Source organism: Thalassophryne amazonica, chromosome 7 (genome assembly GCF_902500255.1).
Source record: "Thalassophryne amazonica chromosome 7, fThaAma1.1, whole genome shotgun sequence".
NCBI classification, from domain to species: Eukaryota; Metazoa; Chordata; class Actinopteri; order Batrachoidiformes; family Batrachoididae; genus Thalassophryne; species Thalassophryne amazonica.
This window is the reverse complement of record NC_047109.1, coordinates 23,502,537-23,524,326: the sequence shown is the minus strand read 5'-3', so window position 1 is coordinate 23,524,326 and position 21,790 is coordinate 23,502,537. Positions and strand designations below refer to the sequence as shown.

At 42.9% G+C, this 21,790-nt stretch overlaps 1 protein-coding gene across 5 annotated transcripts in view; it reads left to right on the top strand.

The window, feature by feature from the left end:
* The window catches only part of LOC117513713 (glutamate receptor ionotropic, kainate 2), a 1,177,061-nt gene that overhangs the window by 1,001,976 nt on the left and 153,295 nt on the right, over positions 1–21,790 (top strand). For 4 of the 5 annotated variants that reach the window (XM_034173955.1, XM_034173957.1, XM_034173956.1 and 1 more), the window contains exon 16: positions 7,508–7,758. In XM_034173955.1, coding sequence (XP_034029846.1) covers positions 7,508–7,758 — 251 coding nt within the window. Of the gene's footprint in view, positions 1–7,507; positions 7,759–8,033; positions 8,161–21,790 lie in introns of all 5 variants that reach the window. The other variant, XM_034173958.1, reaches the window with a different exon arrangement.

Genomic DNA, 21,790 nt, shown 5'->3' with positions numbered 1-21,790 from the left:
GCTCACCTCCAAAATTCAGTGTAGTCTTCCATGCCCTAATATCTATGTGTGGTGCAAATTTATATCTAAAGGGAAATCTTGATCCAGAATCTGGATCCAGATCACCTCCCAAATTCAGTGGAGTCTTCCATGCCCTCATGTGTATCTGTGGTGCAAATTTGGTGAGAATCTGTGTAGTAGTTAGTTTTTATCTAATGCTTCAAAGCCTATAAAGTGAAATGTTGATCCAGAATCTGGATCCAAATCCAGATCATTTCCAAAATTTAATGGAGTCTTCCATGGCCTAATCTGTATCCGTGGTGAAAATTTGGTGAGAATCCATTAAGTAGTTTTGATGTAATCCTTCAAAGCCTATATGAAGTGAAACTTGATCCAGAATCTGGATCCAGATTCAGATCATCTCTAACATTTAATGGATTCCTCCATCGCCTAATATCTATCTGGTGATGATAATTTCCTCAAAATCTGTACAGTAGTGCTAACAGACAGACAAATAAATAAATAAACACAGATGAGTTTATTACGTCCTTGGAGGATGTAATAATAATAATGATAATAATAGTGTGCATATAATGACAAGAACCTAAACAATTTCTAAGTACATCAAAACAGTAAATTAAAAAAAAAAACACATAATGAACAGGAATTAAAAGGGTTGAGTTATTCTTCTAAAAAATGTTGAGGACTAAGGTCGAAGGTTCTAAAAACATTCTGGTGTCACACACCATTTCAACTCGTTATAGAAACTCTGCACAATTTATTACCACCCTTGAAAAATGTCAGCACCCTATTTTATAAACACTACGAAATGCAGAGCCCACGACTCCAATCACACACAAGAAACACAATTATTACTTGTTTACCATAATGGCACAAATCAGAATTAAAGACAACACATATACATTTGACATTGTTTATGTGCACTAAACTTGAAACTTGTTTTCCAAATTGAGGCGATTTGAGTGTGGGGGAGCCGCAGCAACATGTAGTTGCACTGCTGCCAGCTTGGGGGGGGAACGGGGACCTACACCAGCTAAAACTGCACAGCATGCCGGAGGGGCAAAGCGGGTGGCGGTAGCGGGAGCCAGGATGAGATGTGGGATGAGGACAGGAGGGGGTAGATAGGAGGTGGGAGCATGCTTTCAGTCTCTGTCCATGTGTGAGTCAGTTTCTGTCTGTGTGTACTGGAGGTGGAGAAGATAAGAAGGCAGCCGAATGGTTCACTAAGGCCGTAGAAATTCCTCAGGAGGAAAACAATGGGGCATTTTGTACTTCAGAGGCTGATAAGCCTGCCATGTTTATGGTTGAGCAGTGATAAACACATTTATAGCTTCACATGAACAACCAGATCCAATTATGAATATTCCCTGGCCGCCGACATCTTCCTTTGCAAGGCGTGCATTTGCTCCGAGATGTTATCCATTTTGCATCTGAGTTCAAGGTTTAATGCAGTCTGAGAATATATTGCCTTGCCCAACTCATTAATCATGATGGACAAGTGAGGGGTTGTTGTTCTGGTGGCAGCCGTCTTGCCAATTTTCCGGTAGGTCAGGGCAGCACATAAGCCAATAAGTACCAGCCCTCCTACAATGAAACCATAAATAAATCCTCGACGTCCTCCACAGAGAATGGCAACAAGCCTGCAATATGCCAAGTCTCCCAGGGGTCAAGAACATAGCCTGCAGGGTAGGTTCCATCTGGGCATGCAGGGTCCCCTGGCCCTGATTTCCTTGTTGAAAAAAATGTTGTCAATAGTGTTCAGAGACCAGCTGATCAATTCCATGGTTAATCCAATATAGTTTGAAGAATTCACAGTCTGGTGAAGTAGAAGACTTGAAGGTTGAAGCAGAGACAGAAGAGAAAGGAGATGCGACCACTCTCGTCAGAGTCCCAAGCTTATCGGTTTAGCATTATAAAAGATAACTTTTTAGTTAGCTGATTAGCAGTTATCGAAGCTAACTTTTTGGTTAGCTGGATCCCCACGGGCAATGCGCTAGTTATGGCTGGGTGTCTCCTTCAGCCAATGCAAATCTCACAATGCCATCTGATTTTATGTATGAAAATGATTCATTTAGTTGTTTCTTATTATTCTTATTATAGTTTTAAGACTCTCTTCCTGTGCAGTACATAAGGCATCAGATTGTTCACTGATTCCATGCTCATGCTTGTGTTGATTGTGACACATGCCAAAAACCCCGCTGGCGCAGGTTATGACAGTGTGATGCTCTGTCTGGTTCTTTCATGTGTTTGATCCCCCAGAGCTAACTGTGTTACAAGGCTGCTGGTTTCTTTTTTCCAATGCACACTGGCTGCTGTTCCACTCCAGAGCTGAAGAGACAGCATCTACTGTTGACAGCAGTGAATAACCTCAGCACATTTCACATTTGCCATCACCATGGTGATAAATGCTTCTGAAACAAGCTGGATGATTCCTCTGACATAAAGAGTCTGATACGAGAAGCCCTGTAGAGGAGATGATGGATAGAATGTGAATGTGGCCTTGTGACTGCAGCCACCGGGCTAAACGCCCAGCTCATGCAAAGAGTAAAGCTTTTCTGTGTTGTTCTTTTTGAGTCCATTTTTAAAATACTGCTGCCCAAGTGACTCTGCATACTAATTACTATTCACAGAGATTCCTACGCATTTGATAATGTCTTCTAATTTCACCGTGCTTTCCCTGTGCACGAGTCTCAGTCTAAGTGTTTGTGATAATAGGTGTTATTAGTTATTTAAATAATTCCACCAGCATTAAGGTCCTGATTGCAGCGTCGGGGCTGTACCACAGGGAGGTTTGAGGTGGGAGTCTGGCAGGATCCCTGAGGTTTAATCAGGTACCTTGACATGTGCCTGGTTTTGTTCAGCAGAGTTGTGGAAGAAGTATCTAACTGATGGGGAGGAGGTGCTGGCACTAATGGGAAACGAAAGGATTTATCCTCTGCTCTGCAGCTATCTTGTATGATCAGATTGGAAACATTTTGTTTCACTTTGCAAACATTAAGTTATGTATGAAGCCAAAGAAGCACATCAAACTGATACCAGCATGGAATAACCATCGCAGCTGCTTTTAATTAGAGGCACAATGAGTGCAAATATGCTGGCCCTAGAATTGCACTTTAGTTTTATTACTTTACTATTGTTGGGCCTTCGGAGGCAATGGGATTGTAATGACACACATTAGCATTAATATTACAAGATGTTAAGGATTTATTGTACAGTTAAGTAAAACACTTGAATATTCTAAGTGACTGAAATGTAACGACATACTGTACAACAGCAACAGATTCTACCTGAGTCAGATAGAGAGATTTCTTTACGAACCAAAAAGACATTGACCCTTAAACTGCAAAACTTTGAGCAACAGTTTGTCAATCAACCCCACAATAATGTGGGATAATGGCTTTGGTAAAAGAACAAAATTGCTCGGTGAGACAGAAAGCTGTTCAATAATTTTTAAATGGAATTCTCCCTTGCTTGAAGTAGTTTGTAAACTACTGTCTCATCCCGAGTGAACGTCATCATTTATCGCTTGGACCTCAATATAAGGGCCCGGTCCCACTGGCGTTTAGGAAGATTTAAGTATGAATTGTGCACACAATTGGTTTATATTCACTAAACATCCTCAATATCCATGAAACATGCTGCACACATCCACAATTATCTGCAAAGGCACGTTTTTCCGTTGCCAGGATTTTTTAGCTGCACAAAATTTTGGTTGCGGATGACATCCGCCTTACATACTTACATACTCAATACATACACAATCTATGCGCTGTATATCTGCCGTTATCCGCTGATATCCGCAAGTGATGTGGAATTGCGGCTTGGCAGCGGACTGGACAGTGTGTAAAATGGATATATAGCGTGTCTAACACGTCCACATCACGGGCTAAATTAAATTGTAGCGAATGCACAGAGATTGGCCATGAATAAAGCATTTGTATTACGTCTGCTTTGCATCTGATTTGCGGACAATTTGTGAATGCATAAGAAACACTTCATGTAAACCCAAAGTACTATATAAATGTGGCAGAAATCGACATACTTGACAGTCATTGCCAGTCCAGCTGTGGAGACGTACCGATGTAGTTATGGATCCCCAAAGATGTAGTGTGATAGTTGCTACCATCCAACAACATACCAATCAACTTGTCCAAGTCCAGCAGTTGCTCCAGAGGCTGTGGTGTTGGTGTGAATAATGATGCCAAAAGGCCAGAGTGCGCTTCTTTTATGACCGCAGTGCAGATGCCGCACATGCGCAATACAACCGCTGTTGACGCAACACATGCGCGATGCATTCTCAATCCATCTGTAATATGTCTGTGATAATTGCAATGTGTCCGTTCCAATCATTTCCTCAATACATGCGTGATACATCCGTGATTGTTCATCATATATTTGCTATACATTATTAATATATCCGTAAGTCATACTGAGTAATTTGTCATTTCTGGCCAATTTTATGGCGGATGACAACGAACGCCCGACATCTGTATACTCAATTCACGCACAATTAATCCCCTCCCCAGTCGGACCGGGCCCTAAGTCAGTCAGTCTTATTTTACAGTTGAACTGAATAGCCACCTGTACATTAGCTGTGATATACCTGCTGCTGTGTGGGATCCCAACTCATATATCACTCTGTGTTATTGTCTTACAACAAATGTGCACAATGATCAGATTTTCTTGGCAATTTGTAAGAATGTAGTCTGTGAGGTCTGGTCAAATCTCAAAGCATGCACTGGTGCCAAGTGATACTCCTCGTCTGAGTCTGCCTAAGTAACCGCTCATTTGACACAAAGTCATTCCAGTAACATAGTACCACTGACGTCCAGTCATCCTCTTTAATCTAAGTTTCACAACCATATAGTAAGGGTCCTACCTCACTGGGCTGCAACAGCCTGCATATGGCAATTATGAGGGAAATCGCTTGATTCCGTGCAACATTCGCTCGGTGGTGCTCTTCCCTCACTTCACTGGCATGCGTCAGGAGCGTCATGCAACAAATTAATTTTTCAAAGTTGGCAAGATGACAACGCTCCTCCCAGTTGGTTCCCAGAGTCATTGCTTTTGTCCTGTGACCTTGCACAATAGCAGAGATGATTGGAGAGGAAGAGCTGCTTGTGGAAGTGGCCAAGGAGCACAATTGAGGAGGACAAGTCTACAAGCACTACAAGCACTCTCATTTTTAATCTGTTTTTGTCTCACATGTGGGCTTTCTCTCTCTCTCTCTCTCTCTCTCTCTCTCTCTCTCTCTCTCTCTCTGTCTCTCTAAAACACTGCAGCTGCATTTAGTTATGTCCACTTGCTACCTCTCTTTTGGACGTTGAACTCAACAAGTTGAGTTGAGTTGTGTTGTAAAGTTGAGTTCAACTAAACGAAAATAAACTGAATCAAATTAAAGGACACACATGGCTGAAGCGCTGCTAGACATCACTGCATCACGGAGCAGAAGCTGTTGCAGCCAATGGCAATTTTATTTTTTCCAATTCACAGAATCTGCAAGTCTTTGAAAGTGTGAGGAAGCCGCAGCACCCAGAGGGAACCCACACAAACACAGGGAGAACATGCAAACTCCACACTGAAAGGACCTGGTGTGGTTTTCCCTCTGTCGGTGCATTTCTCTTGGTTATGTTTGTGATCCGTCCCTTGTCACTGTGTCTGGGTTATTTGTCATTGTGTTTCAGTCCTGTGTCCTCATCTGTTAGTCATGTTGATTGCTGTTTTTGCACTTTTTCATCATTGAAAAAGTTCATTCATGTTAGTTTTCTTACTTGGTAATTTTGTGGTTCTTCTTTCAGTTTGATTATTATTATGGTATGTTTCAGTTTCCACTTACCCCCAGGGACCTTTTGAGGTTTGTGTCACTTTGTGTGTATCATTTTCTGTGTGTATCTATATGCATGTGTTGTGTCTCAGTCTCCTCTTCACCTGTGCACTCCACACCTGTCGCTCATCTGTTCATTTGTGTCACATCAAATACTGTACCGTTCTGCTTTTCCTTTGCCGGTTTATTCTTTGTCACTTCCAATGTGGAGATGTGTGTACATTTGTGAGTACTACTTCCCTTTTTTGACCTTCAGTTTGTAGCTGTTTGTGGTCGTGATTATCTTTGACACCTCCTCTTGGTGGCATTTTGTGAACTCTTTGTAATTATTGCCTTTTGTGTGACCCCGATACGGATCTGCTAAACTGGTAATAAATCACATTTGTTTTCTCATCCTGTGTGCTTGCTGTCTGCATATATTGGGTGCACTTTGAAACTGATCCCACAACAAGACCAGACCGGAAGCTATAGCTGGACCTTCCTGCTGTGATTCAACGGTGCTAAGTACTAAGCTACTGTGCTGCCCAGGCAGAGATTTATATAATTAAATAAGAAGTGTGTTGAAACCTTTGGTGCTGGGGCATCAGCCTCTTGGGCATAGTGGTTCTTGGGCTTTGTGGTCTGTCTCCTGGGGAATTGGCTCACCCTGTTTGTTGGGCTGCGGGTCTCTGCTCTATACCTCATTAACACATGCCTGGCTTGGTCTTGCACATGGGATGGGTTGGGCTGGTCTAGTTCCATGATGATACTCCTTGCATCCACTGCTGTGGGGTGCTGACCCTTGGCCCACCTGTCCTCTCTGGCTGGTGTATTCATGTGGTTTGCCTGCTAAGAAAGGGGGAGGACTTAGGTGCAACTCCTCACATTTACTCACTTTATGACACAGGTCATTATATTTACTGTATTTTCTGAAGTATAAGTTGTGTGCATGTGTGTGTGTGTGTGTGTGTGTGTGTGTGTGTGTGTGTGTGTGTGTGTGTGTGTGTGTGTGTGTGTGTGTGTGTGTGTGTGTGTGTGTGTGTGTGTGTCTGTTATTTACTAGTTTGGGAATTCCAGCAATTTCACACATTCCTAATTAATGATTATTATGACTATTAATTTACCAGAAGTCAAAGCACTAAACAAAATTATCAGTAATTATGTAATAATTAATGACAATGACAAAAAGTACACAGCAGCACAAAAAAATTCAAAATTAAACAGCTGATAATACAGAAAAATGGTGTGATTTATGCTCCAGTGTGACATATAGATGATCTTTTGATCTTCAACAGTTGTTTTTTTTCTAAAGGCGTGACTTATACCTTGAGAAAAAAAAACAGTAAATAGATTTATAGCTCTAATACACACATTACACACACAAATGCTACTCACATCAACTCAATATATGTCTTCACTTGTTTTATTACTGTTTATATTGTTTTCTATGTGACCAATTATAACGAGAACAACATCAGTAACAGTGTGTCCCAGGATAAAAATTGTATATATTCTTAATGTTGTGACTCATACAAAAGCAATATTTGAAGTCTGGGCACAAGGGGCAGGTGGACTTTGCTTAATCCTCAAAGTAAACAATTCAATAAAGGTGACAAGTGGACATCCTCACTCTAATATCATCAAAGACAATAAATCCTCATATCATTCGCTCACACTAGCCTTCTGTGTGTTGTGGTCCCTCAGGTTCTCCATACAGAGACAAGATTACAATTGCCATTCTGCAGCTTCAGGAGGAAGGGAAGCTGCACATGATGAAGGAGAAGTGGTGGCGGGGAAACGGCTGTCCAGAGGAGGACAGTAAGGAGGCCAGCGCCCTCGGGGTGCAAAACATTGGCGGGATCTTCATCGTACTGGCTGCTGGACTTGTCCTTTCTGTGTTTGTGGCTGTGGGAGAGTTTCTCTACAAGTCCAAACAGAGTGCACAACTTGAAAAGGTAAGGTTTTTCCAACAACGTATGTATATCACGAAAGCAGAATTCTTACCATGAACACATGCCCCAGGGCACGAAAGGCTCACTCAGTAAAGATGTGCTCATGAAAGAGTTGGTGAATATTTTAAAGAACCACCTGTGTTCACACAGTGTAAAGCAAAAATCAAAATCCATGTTAAATATAATAATTGATAGAATTTCAAATACAATTTAAAGAGATTATCTGTAATTTTCCACATATATCATATGGGTTGGTGTCTTTGCATTTATTCACTTAGGCCCAATGGCGACAACAAGATAAGAAACGTGAGGGATTCTGCTGTCACCATGGATCCAAGCTAGACTTTAACCACCATCTCAAATTACCTCAAGAAATTAAAAATTAAACCTCCAGAATCATTTTCGGTAGGAACTGAACATGACCGATAAACTGCTCAAACATTACCGAACTGTTTTTGTGATACCTCAAAGGAAAGGTGGAAGTTTTTAACAAGTTTGCAGTCCTGGCAGCAGTGGCACACATTTGGATCCCAAGTGTGACAGACACATCCATTCCAAAGGTTTGCTCAGCTGCATGAGCCCTCCAGCAGTCTCACTCACGGACACGTGTGAGTCACGATTCAGTCCACGTTCCACTCGGTATACATTGTTCATTTCTCTTCATGGCTTAAGATCACACAAAAGGTCCCAGCAAACACTGTGTGTGTGTGTGTGTCTATATATATATATATATATATATAGCGTAAAATATTTGGGGTAAAAAATAGGGTAAAAAATCAAATGTTAGGGTAAAGTCGTACGGAAATGAAAAATACATTGTTGTTCCTTTGTGTCGATGCAGTAATTGTACTGGTATATATTGGTATATGTAAGGTAATTCATGCAGATTTACTGCATACTTTTTCTCTCTTCTGTTTCTGTAAACATTTTAATATTTTAATGAAGCAACCTGAAGTCAGGGACACATATACAAAAACCCACACTTGTTCTTGTTAACTTGTGGAGTTATATAATGAGCCAAATGTGTGTACTTAGATGTCCATCCATCCATCCATCCATTTTCTTCCACTTTATCCGGAGTCGGGTCGCGAGGGCAGCAGCTCAAGCAAACCCACCCAGACCTCCCGATCCACACACACCTACCCCAGCTCCTCCGGGGGAACCCCACAGCGTTCCCAAGCCAGCCGAGAGATCTAGTCCCTCCAGCGTGTCCTGGTTCTTCCCCGGGGCCTCCTCCCAATGGGACGTGCCCGGAACACCTCTCCAGCGAGGCGTCAAGTGAGCATCTGGAAAAGATGCCCGAGCCACCTAAACTGACTCCTTTCGACGTGGAGGAGCAGCGGCTCGACTCCGAGCTCCTTCCGAGCGCCCAGCCACCCTCCGGAGAAAACTCATCTCGGCCGCTTGTACTCGCGATCTCGTTCTTTCGGTCATGAGCCAAATCTCATGACCATAGGTGAGGATCGGAACGTAGATCGATCGGTAAATCGAGAGCTTTGCCCCCCTACTCAGCTCTCTCTTCAGCACGATGGTCCGATACAGTGACCGCATCACTGCAGATGCTGCACCGATCCGTCTATCGATCTCACGCTCCATCCGTCCCTCACTCGTGAACAAGACCCCAAGATACTTAAACTCCTCCACTTGAGGCAAGGACACTCCACCGACCTGAAGAGGGCAAAGCACCTTTTTCCGGTCGAGAACCATGGCCTCGGATTTGGAGGTGCTGATCTTCATCCCAGACACTTCACACTCAGCTGCAAACCGCCCCAGTGCACGCTGAAGGTCCTGATTTGACGAAGCCAACAGAACCACATTGTCCGCAAACAGCAGAGACGAAATTCTGTGGCTCCCAAATCAGACCCCCTCTACACTCTGGCTGCGCCTAGAAATTCTGGCCATAAAAATAATGAACAGAACCGGTGACAAAGGGCAGCCCTGGCGGAGGCCAACGTGCGCAGGAAACAGGTTTGACTTACTACCGGCAATGCGAACCAAGCTCCTGCTGTGGTCATACAGGGACCGGATAGCCCTTAGCAAAGGACCCCGGACCCCGTACTCCCGGAGCACCCCCCCACAGGGTGCCCCGAGGGACACGGTTGAATGTCTTCTCCACATCCACAAAACACATGTCGACTGGTTGGGCGAACTCCCATGAACCCTCGAGCACCTGATGGAGTGTGTAGAGCTGGTCCAGTGTGCCGCTACCAGGACGAAAACCACAATGCTCCTCCTGAATCCGAGGTTCGACCATCCGTCGAATTCTCCTCTCCAGTACTCTGGAATAGACCTTACCGGGGAGGCTGAGGAGTGTGATCCCCCTATAGTTGGAACACACCCTCCGGTCCCCCTTCTTAAACAGAGGGACCACCACCCCGGTCTGCCAATCCAGAGGCACTGTCCCTGATCGCCACGTAATGTTGCAGAGGCGTGTCAGCCAAGACAGTCCCAAAACATCCAGAGACTTAAGGTACTCAGGACTGATTTCATCCACCCCAGGAGCCCTGCCACTGAGGAACTTTCCAACCACCTCTGTGACTTCGGCCTGGGTAATGGATGAGACCGCCTCTGAGTCCCCAGTCTCTGCTTCCTCTTTGGAAGACGTGACGATGGATTGAGGAGATCCTCGAAGTATTCCTTCCACCGCCCGACAACATCCCCAGTCAGGGTCAACTGTATACGGTGCGGGTGGGGAGCCTGTTGACCCTGCTCCCGCCTCCTGAGGCGTCAGACAGTTTGCCAGAATCTCTTAGAGGCCGACTGATAGTCCTCCTCCATGGCCTCCCTGAACTCCTCCCAGACCCAAGTTTTTGCCTCTGCGACCTCTCTTCACTCGAGTGTCCAAGACATGTGGCCAAAGGTCAGAATGATACGACTACAAAGTCGATCATCAACCTCCGGCTCAGGGTGTCCTGGTGCCACGTGCACTTATGGACACCCTTGTGCTCGAACATGGTGTTCATGATGGACAAACTGTGACTAGCACAGAAGTTCAACAACTGAACACCACTCGGGTTCAGATCGGGGAGGCCGTGCTTCTCGATCACCTCCCTCCAGGTCTCACTGTCACCGCCCACGTGGGCGTTGAAATCCCCCAGGATAACAATGGAGTCCCCAGTCAGAGCGCTATCTAGTACCCCTCCCAGGGACTCCAAGAAGGTCGGGTACTCTACAGTGCCGCTCGGCCCGTAGGCCGAGACAACGGTGAGAGACCTGTCCCCGACCCGAAGGCGTAGGGACGCGACCCTCTCGTTCACCGGAGTGAACTTCAACACATGGCGACTGAGCTGGGGAGCAATAAGCAATGCGACCCCAGCTCGTCGCCTCTCCCCGTGGGCAACGCCAGAAAAATGAAGTGTCCAGCCCCTCTCCAGGAGTTGGGTACCAGAGCCCAAGCTGTGAGTGGAGGTGAGCCTGACTATCTCTAGTCGGTATCTCTCAACCTCCCGCACAAGATTGAGGTTGAGTACTTAGATGTCACAAAACAAAACAAAAACCTGTAGTTTGCAGTTTCCAAAGTACCATGTTGCAGTCTAAATGGGCTGAAATTTGAATCCCGAAGAGACGAGTCCAGCAATAGGACAAAACAAGAACAAGCACATTCACAAACAATTTCACACCTGCTGATCAGTTCTCTGTATTTTCTGAGAGGCCGTCGAGACTCGCAGGAGAATAGGAATTGTAATACACCTCAGGCCACCTACAGGTGTGCTTCTGCACACCAGGTAGTCTATCTCACTGTGTGATTAAACACTCATCAGGCCATTCACCCTATTGATAATCCCTTGCACACCAGAGAGTCACTGCAGTCATAACAGCATAGAGACTCCACATAAGAATTCCAAATGAACATTATCTTACCAAAATGTGATTTTTTTTTAAATACTTTTCATCACGTTAATAAGAGACTGCATTCATGAGACCCTTGCTACAAACAAATATTCCAAATATTCCATGACTGTTGCGTTCAACCTGCATGGAACTTCATAAACGCAAACCGAATTTCAGACATTTTATATATTATTCTGGAATAAACAGTTCAAACATTGTTGTAAAGGACAATAAGCAGGGCGTTAAAGAACAAACTTCACGTTCCCCCAGAATGACATGAACAGGAAGCAATCGCGGCTCACAGCAACTCTCATTGAAAATAACGGAGGAACAACCTGAGCTTCTCACATTTATATAAAACAAATACAATAACAATGTCTATAAACCCAGATAATATATTCACAACAGTTTTATGCACAATATACAAAGAGTTTTATGTTGCGATGTTAATGCTGTTGTCCGTGTGCATCGGTTAAGCCTGATCAGAGCATCTCAATGCAGTTCTCAGTGTTAATAACTTCTCACAGAGCGGTGACCTCTCTGAAGTTTTGCGAGATTTTGCAGGATTTGAAACCTCAATAGGGCAAATACACCTGATTTATTTGTTTCAGCATTACCTAAAATGTTTCTTATGGAATTTTACTGCACAGGGTAGCTTTACCTTCATTTTAATTTTTTTTAAAGGGTTTTTCACACTCACTTTAGGATTTTAAAGGGTAATGGCTAAGTAGTGTGTATTTTCAAATGTAAGTATAATAAACACACCAACTTCCTGTCATATTTGTTTAATTTCTGTGCCTGCAACTCAAACTTAATAACTGAAATATAACTGCTGGTTATAATAACTAGACCTATAATTATAGTAGTGTTTCCTCCTCAATTCTTTTCCTATTTTTTAGCATTGTATGGGAAAAATGTAAGGTCCTCAGAACTGCAAAGCAAAGGTTTGCTCATTATTCATGTAATCCAGCCACAGTCCTGCAACATGTGATCATAGCAGGTTAAGAGAAAAAGACAAAAAAAAAAAATACTTCTCACATAACAGTGCACAAGTTTGTTTGTTTTTTCAACAACTGTATGTGTACAAAAAATATATTCAGGGATAAGGAAAATTTAATGTGCATATTTATTGTCTGAATCCCCCATTCAGCACTGACAAATCTGAGGGTGCATCCACTTTCTTCTCCAAAGTTTAAGTTCAGACATACCGATAAAGGCCCCTTTACATATAGTACGAATGTGTTTGACTTGCGCATGAAGCAGGACTCATATGCAATAAGTGTAAAATAGCTGCGTAGCTGCCTCTAACACCTCATACACCTGTTGCTACAACTATTTGCATCATTGCAGGTGTAGGGCAAATTTCAGGTGACACACAGGAACATCTAACACCGCTCGTTTGGCACTTAGAAAATGTGTGGCCATTCACACTGTTAACAAAACAGTCAGCAATCACTGTCCAGCTGGATGTGAAATTTATCAAAATGCCCCACAACTGTGGAGTTGCAATAAGCCACACACGTGGTGCATTTGTCTCACATGTGTGCTCCCCCACCCCCCTAACACATCTGCCGGGAGTGGGGGGCACACTTGCATAAAATGCTTATGGCCTAGTTCAAAAAATATGAAGCCTTACTGCTGATTTGCATTGTATTTGTCATGAACAAGGCATTATTTTATTTAGCACCATCCAGATTTATCTGTGACTTGCCTATAGTCTCTTTGATAGGTACTGAAAATTTCATGGAAAAATTCCGCACGGTTAAGGAGATATGAATGAAATTCGCCCACAAAATAGCACTTTTTTCATTAATTTTATTTGACATTGATATTTAGCATTATCATTTAAAGTTGAATGCTAGAAATAACCTTGCATTTTGTCAGTTTGTTTGTGCATCATACTAACACACAGTAATATATTTTTGTAAAGGAAGAAATGTCATTTCCTAGAAAAAACATCATGTTTCTAAAGAAAGGTCAAACTGTCGCAAGTGTAATGCTGAGAATATGTCCTTGATTTATTTGTGTCAAAACCTCAGCTATATCGCCTACTCTGCTTCAATAGACTAATTATATTACTTGTCAATAATACCAGGAACTAATGGACAGAATTTATTTGTTTCAGGCTTCTGTAGACTAAAGAAGATACCTCCAACTGTTGTCGCAAGTGTTACGCTCTAGTACATTATAGTATATATGCACTGATAATTTCTAGCAATGACTGAACCGAGACCAATAGAAATATTGAAACTCTGATATATAACCATACCTAAAATGATAACATTTCACAAAAAAGTCCACTTTTACATTTTGATGGTTATGTCACACTTTGACTTCATTATTTTTGAACCAGGCCTTAAATATATGTACAAATCTGATCACATGGGGGGCCGGACAGCCAGGTCTGAACGCACACAGCACGGGGAGGTGCCTGTCAGCTGATTACAGCACACTAACAGCTGGATGACAGCTCAGTGCACACATTACAGACACATTACAAACACCTCCAGGACAGTTATCTACATGCGCAATTACATAAGAAATAATGAAAATGAAACCACATAACACAGAGAGTGACACATTGGTCTGGGTGCTGAACGGATGGGGGGCGTGTCTGCCCAGAGCTCTGCCTGTAAAGATCTCTGCTCCTGGACGTCACAGCTTGAGAACACATTCCGTGTTTGGAAGGACATGAACTTACATCATTCCTCCGTGAGGCTCGTGTCTCTGACTGCTGTCCTCACATGGAAAGATATAAAACAACCTTCGCTTTTGCTGCAGAGCACCTCATCCATGTCCTTGTTGATTTCTGGCATTTTTCCACACCGATTACAGGCCAGCTATGGTCGCGCAGTGGTAAAGCTTCTGTCTGGTAATCAGATCTTACAGGTTCGAATCCAGTGAGTGGCATTTATTATTATTATTTTTTTTAACCAGGGCTATTTAACTGCGGGGTTCTGTATTGTGTCCCCTTTTATATATCATTTATATCAACCTAGTGATATTCACTAATTATACAGGTGGTTTTTATTTTATTCTTCTCCACATCAGTGGTGCGATGCTTTGCAGCTTCTTGCACTATGTTCCCATGTGCACGAACTGTCGCAGTGTCATCGTGCATGCCTGCATGTCAGCAGGCATGGTTTGCTCATACGAACTGTTCCACTGTGAGTTGCCCTGAATTGTACTTATTCGTACTATGTGTGAAGGGGCCCTAAAGCATGTCCAAGAGATTTTCTGTCCCACAAACCATTACTCAGACCATGTTAAAATCACCACTGTTTTGTTTTTTGTTTCATTTGTTTTTAATGACAAGTTTGCTTTAGCAGTGCAGGTGTCTGGTGTGAAACAGGTTTAACAGCACATTCCATGACAAAAATGTGCAGTGCATACGAGGTCTGTTAGAAAAGTATCCGACTTTAATTTTTTTTTTTTGCAAAAACCTGATGGATTTGAATCAAGCGTGCTTGCATGAGCCAACCTTGATCCTTCGTGCGCATGCGTGAATTTTTTCACGCCTCTCGGCGGTTTTTCATTGCAAGGAAAATGGCAGAAAGACTGGAGCAGCACTACTGCATCAAATTTTCCCAGAAACTGGGCGACAGCCAGGTGGAAACCATTCAGAAGATTCAGTACAGATCAGAGAAAGATGACTGTAGATTTACACAAGTCAGAAATGTCTCTTGGTGCCATTTCTAAACAAATGCAGACTTCAAGATCACCCGTTCAAACATTGCATGTATGTAAGCAAAGAGATGCAAAGGATGGCTATGGGCTGGTATTATTCTGCTATTATGTGAAAGGATGTTGTGGAAATTCTCCCAACTACAGCCAGCAAGGCAGAGCCATGTAAATATTATTAAAATAAAATAAAATAATAGCACATAATCATTTTTAAAAAGCCTAGTGTGGCTCCACGGTAGAGGACAAAAACAAAAAAAATAAAAAACAAAAAAAAACTGGAAGAAAAGTGTGAACAATGCACTCACCGATTTGCAGAATGATGTCCCCGCAGGATTAACTCTCCAGTCCTCCTCTCCCGGGGATCTGATCAAAGCACTCCTGGACACATTGGAATGACCACTTCTCTGTGATGCGACATGTTGAGATCTCCAGCAGTGCTTTGGGGGTGTGCGTTTTTTGTTTTTTTTTGGCAATGACATACTAAGTCCCTTCAGCTGTTCCCTTTTTTCCTCACTAAGGGTTGTGAATTACCTTGTAGATACCGTTGTCAAGCTGTCACAGCACAGTAGATAGTACCCTTAAATATCCAACAAGATTTCTCCCAGAACTTTCTTGCTGGCTACCACAAGTGTGTCCTTAAAATGTTATTCTTGGAGAAACTGTCTGCTAATTAAACATCACAATGGCTATTGCTGCATTGTGCCAAAATACACCTGTTCACCATTTCAACATATTCACCATCCAACCCCACAAAAAACATCTAATGCCAACTGTAAAAAAAAAAAAAAATCTGTTAAATACATCAGCAGAAGTGGCTCTGGGGGCAGTTCCTAAAGTGATGCCATAGAAATCAACATTTCACACAGTGTTGTGAAAGTGTTGTGACACGGACCCACAACAGGGGGCGTTAATGAATGGACAATGGATAAGCCAAAAAGTAACAATTTAATGTTGTGAATCGCACAACGAAGTACAGACAATAACAATATGGTGGAATGTCAATTATACACAAGGTGACGTGTGGGCAGGCTCGAAGATAGAAGACACCTGGCGAGAGAAGAGCAGGATCCCACACAGCTTCCACCACCAACGGATCTGAAGAACACCGGAGCCGCCAAGCCCTGCGCCCCAGGTGGCCACTGTCTTCAGCAGTCAGACCCAGTACTGCTGGCAGAGAACAGAAACAGTACTGATGAGTGTGAGTTCGCACACTCAGTAATCCCACAGTCAGTGTTCAGTTAGGAGGGAGAACCTCCACCTCTGAATCACACACTCGTGCAGCTCCTGAGACAACCACTTATCTGGTTTGGGGTGTGAGGCGAAGCCGTCGCAGTCCACACCAAACGCCAACACAGCAGACAAGGAATCCGTCCCAGGAAAACGGCTGCAAAAGAGATCAGACTAATGCTCGATTAAGATTCAGCAGAGAAGTTACCTGAATGGTAGCTGATTTCTCGGCGGGGAGGTGGAGTTGCAGTCCGGCCTTTATGGTGGTGGTGATGAGTAGTGGATGAGTGACAGCTGGTATGGATGATGGGTGACAGCTGTCACTCCCGGTCGCTCCGACGCCCTCTCGTGCTTGAAGCCTGCACTTCAAGCAGGGCGCCATCTTGTGGTGGTGGGCCAGCAGTACCTCCTCTTCAGCGGCACCAATATTTTAATATTTTCATAATGCTTTGTTTATTTAATGCTGCGTTTACAACGACGACAAGTCACGAATGCCACGAAGTACACATTCTTGGCCGCTGATCACGAATGTGATTATTCGGGGCAGAGGCGTCAGGTGTCCTCAGGAACTGCTGCAACCTGTTACCACACGTTACGATTAATGGCACGTGTTGCTGGAGAATTATCAGGAACCATTACGCACGGTCAAGAACAGTGTTTTGCGTTGTTGCGCACTATTGCTTGTAACAGTGCATCGTTAAGTTCTGTCACGTTGTGAATGAGGTGAATTGTTTCCACACACCCCCCCATATTCATCCAACGGAATTCACATCGCTCCAGTTTTTCAGAAGAACTTTGTGACTGCATGTGTAGTTGGGCTCTGTGCCATGGAGTGGCGCAGAGAGGAGGAGGAGGAGGAGGACAGAGCCAGATGTGTGGCTTCATGCGGCTCTCGTCTCACGCATTTTCCCAAACATCAGGCACATGCAGCAGGTGGAACACCTGCAGGAGCGCGCTGAAGAGCACTGAAATTAGTCTTTTAGCCGACTTGGTGTCAATCAATCAATCAATCAATTTTTTTTATATAGCGCCAAATCACAACAAACAGTTGCCCCAAGGCGCTTTATATTGTAAGGCAAGGCCATACAATAATTATGTAAAACCCCAACGGTCAAAACGACCCCCTGTGAGCAAGCACTTGGCTACAGTGGGAAGGAAAAACTCCCTTTTAACAGGAAGAAACCTCCAGCAGAACCAGGCTCAGGGAGGGGCAGTCTTCTGCTGGGACTGGTTGGGGCTGAGGGAGAGAACCAGGAAAAAGACATGCTGTGGAGGGGAGCAGAGATGGATCACAAATGATTAAATGCAGAGTGGTGCATACAGAGCAAAAAGAGAAAGAAACAGTGCATCATGGGAACCCCCCAGCAGTCTACGTCTATAGCAGCATAACTAAGGGATGGTTCAGGGTCACCTGATCCAGCCCTAACTATAAGCTTTAGCAAAAAGGAAAGTTTTAAGCCTAATCTTAAAAGTAGAGAGGGTGTCTGTCTCCCTGATCTGAATTGGGAGCTGGTTCCACAGGAGAGGAGCCTGAAAGCTGAAGGCTCTGCCTCCCATTCTACTCTTACAAACCCTAGGAACTACAAGTAAGCCTGCAGTCTGAGAGCGAAGTGCTCTATTGGGGTGATATGGTACTACGAGGTCCCTAAGATAAGATGGGACCTGATTATTCAAAACCTTATAAGTAAGAAGAAGAATTTTAAATTCTATTCTAGAATTAACAGGAAGCCAATGAAGAGAGGCCAATATGGGTGAGATATGCTCTCTCCTTCTAGTCCCCGTCAGTACTCTAGCTGCAGCATTTTGAATTAACTGAAGGCTTTTTAGGGAACTTTTAGGACAACCTGATAATAATGAATTACAATAGTCCAGCCTAGAGGAAATAAATGCATGAATTAGTTTTTCAGCATCACTCTGAGACAAGACCTTTCTGATTTTAGAGATATTGCGTAAATGCAAAAAAGCAGTCCTACATATTTGTTTAATATGCGCTTTGAATGACATATCCTGATCAAAAATGACTCCAAGATTTCTCACAGTATTACTAGAGGTCAGGGTAATGCCATCCAGAGTAAGGATCTGGTTAGACACCATGTTTCTAAGATTTGTGGGGCCAAGTACAATAACTTCAGTTTTATCTGAGTTTAAAAGCAGGAAATTAGAGGTCATCCATGTCTTTATGTCTGTAAGACAATCCTGCAGTTTAGCTAATTGGTGTGTGTCCTCTGGCTTCATGGATAGATAAAGCTGGGTATCATCTGCATAACAATGAAAATTTAAGCAATACCGTCTAATAATACTGCCTAAGGGAAGCATGTATAAAGTGAATAAAATTGGTCCTAGCACAGAACCTTGTGGAACTCCATAATTAACTTTAGTCTGTGAAGAAGATTCACCATTTACATGAACAAATTGTAATCTATTAGACAAATATGATTCAAACCACCGCAGCGCAGTGCCTTTAATACCTATGGCATGCTCTAATCTCTGTAATAAAATTTTATGGTCAACAGTATCAAAAGCAGCACTGAGGTCTAACAGAACAAGCACAGAGATGAGTCCACTGTCCGAGGCCATAAGAAGATCATTTGTAACCTTCACTAATGCTGTTTCTGTACTATGATGAATTCTAAAACCTGACTGAAACTCTTCAAATAGACCATTCCTCTGCAGATGATCAGTTAGCTGTTTTACAACTACCCTTTCAAGAATTTTTGAGAGAAAAGGAAGGTTGGAGATTGGCCTATAATTAGCTAAGATAGCTGGGTCAAGTGATGGCTTTTTAAGTAATGGTTTAATTACTGCCACCTTAAAAGCCTGTGGTACATAGCCAACTAACAAAGATAGATTGATCATATTTAAGATCGAAGCATTAAATAATGGTAGGGCTTCCTTGAGCAGCCTGGTAGGAATGGGGTCTAATAAACATGTTGATGGTTTGGATGAAGTAACTAATGAAAATAACTCAGACAGAACAATCGGAGAGAAAGAGTCTAACCAAATACCGGCATCACTGAAAGCAGCCAAAGATAACGATATGTCTTTGGGATGGTTATGAGTAATTTTTTCTCTAATAGTTAAAATTTTGTTAGCAAAGAAAGTCATGAAGTCATTACTAGTTAAAGTGAATGGAATACTCAGGTCAATACAGCTCTGACTCTTTGTCAGCCTGGCTACAGTGCTGAAAAGAAACCTGGGGTTGTTCTTATTTTCTTCAATTAGTGATGAGTAGAAAGATGTCCTAGCTTTACGGAGGGCTTTTTTATAGAGCAACAGACTCTTTTTCCAGGCTAAGTGAAGATCTTCTAAATTAGTGAGACGCCATTTCCTCTCCAACTTACGGGTTATCTGCTTTAAGCTACGAGTTTGTGAGTTATACCACGGAGTCAGACACTTCTGATTTAAAGCTCTCTTTTTCAGAGGAGCTACAGCATCCAAAGTTGTCTTCATACTCTATCTCCCTTACAGAGTTTAGGTAGCTACTCTGCACTGTGTTGGTATATGGCATTAGAGAACATAAAGAAGGAATCATATCCTTAAACCTAGTTACAGCGCTTTCTGAAAGACTTCTAGTGTAATGAAACTTATTCCCCACTGCTGGGTAGTCCATCAGAGTAAATGTAAATGTTATTAAGAAATGATCAGCAATCAAACTGAATGGGGTGCAGCAGGGTTTAATTGTGCACACGCTTCTTCCTCCACCGGACTGGAGGAGGTGCAGAGATGTCTGGCTGCACGTGAGTCTCCTCTCACTCCTCTTGTTGCTCAGACTCGTTCTCCCGCTCATCGGTTACAACAGCAGGTGGAACACCTGCAGGAGCGTCCTGAGGAGCTTCAGCAGGAGCTGTGGAACGACACTTGGAGCCGAGTTTAATTGTGCGCACGTGACAGAAAACTGATTCATCGTGCGCGCAGTGAAATGTGACGTTGTATTACAAGTCGTGTCAAAACGTGACAGTTTCCGTGTCACTTTGTAAAACGCGTGACAGTTTCGGCTCCAAGAACCATCACAGGAACCACTACGAACGTTGTCACATTCTATTAAGGATCAATACTCATCAAGACGGATCAATATGCTCAGTTGCGATCTCCATGACGTGAGATGAAATGAGGGTGGTGTGTAACATTCGTGGAAGATTTTTTGACAGGCAAAAACATGCTCTACGAATATCAAGAATATCATGCACCAACACGCACTATTAAAAAACCTATTCAGATGCGTTAAGTCACATTAAGAATGTCAGGAATGTGTCACGAATGACAGAAAAATGACATTCGTAACGCGTCTTGGTTATGTGTAAACGCACCTTAAAATAGCTCATTCGACATTTCACTTACCAGTGATGTGCACTTTAAGTTTTACATGATTTGGGTCTTGTTGGAGTCAAAGAAAAGCCATAAAATTCCTGTCCTCGTGTATTCCTGCCACAAAAAAAAAAACAAAAAACAGTGATGATCCCCACTCCTTCGTATGTTAAAAAGATTAACCAGATTCTTTACTTTTTTACCATTGGCCTAGTTGAGGCAACGTGAAGCTCTGTTATAAGAAAATCAGTCAGTATCTGATGATATAATAAAAGACTGGGTGAGTAAAAGTTGTTTATTCTTGGTCCAGGAACAGGTAATAGTCAAAAAGCAGAGAGTAATCAATCAATTTTGCAACAAAAATTGGGGATCAGGGAGCATTGCTCTAGGCCATATCCCTCCCAGTCAACTATGAACTGCAGTGCACAGCAAGGAAAATAGTTGCAAAATAGTTGTTTGCTTTCACAAACAATTGAATGTCTAATCGATGCTGTAACGCTTGCCTTACATAGTAGACATGGTCTGATTTATTCTTAGAGATGATTAAAATGTCATCTTGAAAAACAAACACAGGAACATTAAGCAAATCTCTCAGCACATCAATAACAAGACATTGGGATACTTCTAGGACATTAACCATACCAAATGGCATTACCAAATATCCATAATGTCCAGCGGGTGTCCTGAACACAGTTTTATACTCAGCACACTTTGTTATCCTTATCAGATGATAGTCATTGTGTAAGTCTAACTTTGTAAGGATGCTGATGTTCTTTATCAATTCAAACACAGAAGAAAGGACTTTGAGAGGATCCCTGTTCTTCACTGTGATCTCTTTGAGACAAAGACAGTCTATACAGTGCCAGGGAGACTTGTCCATTTTCCTAACAAAGAAAATCCTACACCTGTAGGCAATGACAAAGGCCCAATGATAGTTCACTGAGGTCATGGAATGCCATAAAAAACCCATGAAAGTTCTGGGTGAGGA